The 5,324-nt window shown below is 43.3% G+C and overlaps 1 protein-coding gene across 1 annotated transcript; it reads left to right on the top strand.

The window, feature by feature from the left end:
• The first annotated feature begins 3,966 nt into the window (after nt 1–3,966).
• On the top strand, nt 3,967–4,773 carry ZNF80 (zinc finger protein 80). The gene is given in 3 exon segments (XM_069472640.1): nt 3,967–4,249; nt 4,252–4,466; nt 4,468–4,773. Coding segments are annotated over 3 exon segments (804 nt in total).
• The last annotated feature ends 551 nt before the right edge of the window (nt 4,774–5,324 follow it).

Genomic DNA, 5,324 nt, shown 5'->3' with positions numbered 1-5,324 from the left:
GAACATTTGTAAACAAAGTTTTGTGTGAACAGTTTTCATTTCTCTTGGGAGTCAAATCCTACTCCCTCTGAGAGTAAAATTTCTGGGTTCTAATCTATAGTAACTCTATGTTTAAATTTTTGACAAACTGCTAGACTGTCTTCCAAAGTGGATACATCACTTTACATTCTCACCAGCTACATATGAATGACTCTTTCTCTAGTATTAGACCAAGCTGTGAGTTTAATAAGACTATGAGGTTCCCAATTTCTCCACCAATCCTCACCAATGTTCCTTATTGTCTTTTGTATTTTAGTCATCCAGGTAGGTGTGAAGTGTTATCTCATTGTGGTTTCTATTTATAGTTCCCTAATGACTAATGAGTTGAGCATCTTTTAATGTGCTTACTAGACATTAGTATATATTTTTTGGAAAAACATCCATTCAAATCCTTGGCCCATGCTTAATTGGGGTTTTCATCATTTGATTATTGAATTGTGAGAATAATTTATATATTCTAGAAGCAAATTCCTTATCAAATATATAATTTGCAATATTTTCTATTGTTCTGTGGGTTGTCCTTCCACTTTATCAATGAACGATATCTTTTGAAGCACAAAAGTTTTTTATTTTGGTGAAGCCCAGTTCATCTATTTTTCTTTTGTTGTTCATGCTTTTGATGTCATATCTAAGAAGCCCTTACCTAAGCTGAGATCACAAATACTAACTTCTATGCTTTCTGCTAAGAGTTTCATAGTTTTAGCTCTTACATTTAGGTCTATGATCCATTTTGAGTTAATTTTTGTGTATAGTGTGAGCTAAGGATTCAACACCTTTCTTTTGCTTATGGATCCAGTTGTGCAATCCCCATTTGTTGAAAAGACTATTCTTTCCCCAGCATAATCATTCTTTTCAACAAAAGGAGCTTTCTCTTTTTTCTGAAACTTTTTTTATAAGAACATAGTCGTATTGGATTAGGGCCTGCCCTAAAGATCTCATCTTAACTAAATCATCTGCAAAGACTCCATTTCCAAATAAAGTCACATTCTCAGGTCCTGGGGGTTAGGACTTCAACATCTTTTGGGGGGCACAATACAGCTCACAACAGTAAGCATGTATATCTTGCAGAAACGGGCACTATTGTGTTCTGAAAGGATGAGCCATTGCAGTCATAGGGTAAGGCCACAATGGTGTGAATGGGGATGGAGTCTCCCCTAAAGGAAGAAGATACTACACTGATGGGTCAGCTTTAAAGGTAAAAGAAGGAAACGGAAAATAGAGAAGACAGGCCTGAATTTAGGATTAAAAATGAAATTCATTCCTCTCTCTGAGCCTTGACTGCAGCCTAGACATCGGAATTGAGGCACATGTGAGGTGTTTTGGGGTGGGGAGAAAACCTGGCCTCTTCCTTAAGGGTAGAGGGGTGGATTGCCTGTGAGCAGAAGGCAGTCCTATGGAGGCCAGGAGAATTGCCTGGGGACTAGTGCTCTAAGAACAGCCATATCTAGTGCCAATTGTAAGTTATTCTCTGTGTGGAAGTCCCTCTACAATCCCCAGCCTTAAGCAAAGTCTTATAAAACTCACAGCTTGGTCTAATATAGGAGAAGTTCATGCTTGGACTACAGTGCTAAAGGCAGGCAGAGGAATGGTGGTGGGTACTCTGCCCATGGGTGTGTCCAAGAACCAAAAATTGCAGGTGACAGTCTACAATCACATGGGTTAAGTCACCCACAGTAGCCCAGGCTGACACAGGAACCCTTGTGCAAAGCCCCCTGAGAACTCCCAGATAACAGAGTCTGGATATATCTATTGATGGGACCTAATTTGTACCAACTTTCTGCTGAGATATTCAGGTTACTTACAGCCATCTCTACTGACAGCTCAAATAACAGAAATTATTTATCATTTTAGAAGCCGCTATATATCATTAAAACCATATGCTTGAAGACAAATTCATTAAAGAAAAGGAAAATAGACATTTCCAAGAAACAAAGCTAATCATTTTGTAATTCCCCCCATTATTATGGTTATGTTGCAGGTATTTAGTGGTCAGCCTTTCTTTAACTCTTAAAAATGAATACAATTGAGACCAGGGACCACACTTTGAAAATCACTACTGAAGAGAACTTTACCATCAAATGTGTAGCATCTTGAGATTGATGGGGACACCTGTCCCCAGCATGACAGTTCAGAACCTATTCAGACCAGCTCATGCAAAGCTACCTAAGTTATTGCTGTCCTCCCTTGCCTCCCATGCTGGGGAGAATCTTGCTGTCTGGAAAACACATCTGAGTACTCTGACTTTTATTGTGACTGGCTTGCTCGAAATACTTTGGATGAGAAAACTCTGTTGGATTTTCCACTTTGGCATATCTGTCTGGTCGTTTATTTCTCTGACCCTAATATTTATATGTATTATGAAAGTAACCAAGCAGGTGATACCAAAAAAAAAAAAACTCACATTCTCAGTTATGAAATATTAGAATTTTTTAAAATCAGGAAAATAAAAAGGGCATCTGAGATCACCCCTTCTCTTCAATACAGTAGATGGAGGTTCTGGCCAGCACAGAAGACAGAAAAATAAAACAAAATGTAAGTATTTGCTGAAAGTCAGTCTTCCAGGCCATCTCACTGGGAGAAACTGCAATGTCAGTATCTTTGGGTCTCTCCTCTTGAACTGATTCCATTCTCAGAGAGGAACATTCCAAACAGCGGGTAGGAAGAGCAAAGGGGGTGGAGGTCCCAGCACTCAGTGTGTCAAGGACTATCAATCTTCTTTTTCCCAGAACTCACTAGAACCTGCAAATTTGCCTCTCATTCCCTAGTTCCAAGAGCCTCTCTTCACTTTAATAAGCAACTCCATTTTGGGCAGGAGAGAGCAGTAGATCAGGTCTTGCTCAAAGATCAAACCACCATCACCATCCTCCACATGATGGCTTCCCCTCCTCACCAGTTCCGGAGCAACGTGGCACTACTGGACCCTTAAGTTTTGAGGATTCTGCAACATAAATTGTGATGCATCCCTGCTTCCGGGGGGGGGGGGGGTGTTGGGTAGGGGACTAGAACACTCCCCGGGCTGCTGAACAATGTTGTATTCTGTGGAGAAGCCATCCCCTTTCTTGGACTCTCTCCGGGTGTTTGCTGTTGTGAATATTCTGGGACATATTTCCTAGTACACATGTGAGGAAGCTTTGTTTTGGAAAGACCTTTGGGAAATGGAGCCAAACTTTTCCAAAGTGGTTTTACTAATTACAGAATCATCAGACGTAAACGAAATCCTGAATGTCCACGTTTTCTCCACACTCAGTATTTAGACTAGACTGATTCTAATACTCAGACCCTGTGGACACTTAATTGTGGGTCAGCGTTTAAAATAAGCCATAAATAAGTAGGACACCCTCTCTCTGCATACCCTACATGACCAAATTCTTTGCATGCATGTTGACACACATGTCTGTGTGCAAGGTTGAAGGCTCTGCCTGACACAACCGGTGTGAACTTCCTTCCAGAATTACTTAAGGTTAAAATCCCAGAAATAAAAAAGTGCAACTGAAGCCCCTGGGACTTCTAGTTCCGCAGCGGCGGCTGCGCGCAGTGCTCTCTGGTGTCTGAAGTCAGAGGCGCTCTCTGCGCAGGCGGATGTTAGTGGCACGTGGACCTTTCCTCTTGCTCCACCCCGCGGACGCTGGAGGCGGCGGTGTTCCAGGCAGCGGTGTAGGACGTGTCCGTGACCTTCACCTGGAAGGAGTGGGGGCAGCTGGACCAGCCCCACAGGACCATGTGCTGGGAGGTGACACCAGAGACCTGCAGACTGCAGGTGACTGGGACGTGTTGATCTGCCAGCTGAAGCACTGGTAAAAGGCAGAGAAGAGAGACCAAAAGATCCTCCGGGTCGGGTGAGTGAGGGATCAGGAAGAGTGGTTGGAAATACAGGAAGGGCACTTGGGAGCAGTTACCATCTCGCACAAGGAGACCCTCCTTAGGAAGATGAGCCCTAAACGCAGCATGTTGGGGACAAATGATGATCTGTGCTTAAGGGTTTTACAGGAGAAAGTCTCTGCAGGAGATACAATCCATGAATGTTACTCACAGGGACCCAGTAAAGACACCTTGATTCCTGAAGGGAAGACCCTCTGTAAGTGCAAGGAATGTGGGAAAGGGTTTAACAAGAACTGCCTCCTTATTCGACATCAGCGCGTTCACACTGGAGTGAAGCCTTATGAATGCCAGGAGCGTGGGAAAGCCTTTCGTGAGAAGGTAGACTTCACTCACACGTGAGGATTCACAGTGGGGAGAGGCCCTATAAGTGCATGGAGTGTGGGAAGGTCTTCAACCGTAGGTTGCCCCTCATGTACCACCACCGGCTTCACACTGGACAGAAGCCCTATGAGTGCAGTGAATGTGGAAAGACCTTCAACTACCACTCTGTTTTTGTCCAGCATCATATGACCCACACTGGAGAAAAGCCCTTTGGGTGCAAAGAATGCGGGGAAAGCCTTTCACTACAAGTCTTCCTTGACCCGACACATGAGGATTCACACTGGACAGAAGCCCTACAAGTGCAGTGAGTGTGGGAAGACGTTTTTCCACCATAGTATGACCCACACTGCAGGAAAGCCTTACGAGTGTAAAGACTGTGGGAAAGGTTTTTCCTACAGCTATTCCCTCACTCGGCACGCAAGGAGTCACACTGGAGAGAAGCCATCTGAGTGCCTGGAATGTAGAAAGGCCTTTGCCTACCATTCTGCTTTTGTCCGCCATAATAAGATCCACACTGGAGGAAAAAACCTTTGAGTGCAAAAGATGTTGGAAATCCTTTTGTGACAGTTTTTCTTTCCTTTGACACATAGGAGCTTCACACTAAAGAGAAGCGCTCTGAATGCAGAGTGTAGGAAAGCCTTGACCTGCAGCTCTTCCCTCATTCAGCATCGAGGCATTCATACCAGAGATCAACTGTGAGATACGTGGGAAGGCCTTTTGCAAATGGGCCCACCTCAGTCAACATCAGAGAACTTAAGCTGGGAAAAGACATTTTGACTAAAACTAGTGAGGAAAACCTTTTGGCCACAGGAAATATCTTCCTCAGCATCTGAGAATTTATCCAGGAGAGAGACCTATTAGTTATTGTGCACTTAAAAGAACCTCCAGTCACAACTTTCTCCATAGGTTACATCATTAAGCCATCTCAGGAGTATTTAAAAAACCAAAGCAAAACAGAACAAGTAGGAATGGAGCTGTAGAAGAGAAAAAGAAATTCATGCACAGCTTCTGTCAGACTTCTCCGAAAGCCAAGCCTATAAAATTTTGAATTTGGTTCTTTATTTTGGGGATGTCTGAAGGGTAAA

This window comes from Eulemur rufifrons, chromosome 7 (assembly GCF_041146395.1).
Source record: "Eulemur rufifrons isolate Redbay chromosome 7, OSU_ERuf_1, whole genome shotgun sequence".
NCBI classification, from domain to species: domain Eukaryota; kingdom Metazoa; phylum Chordata; class Mammalia; order Primates; family Lemuridae; genus Eulemur; species Eulemur rufifrons.
The sequence above is the reverse complement of the archived record's forward strand: the minus strand, read 5'-3'. Positions and strand labels throughout refer to the sequence as shown.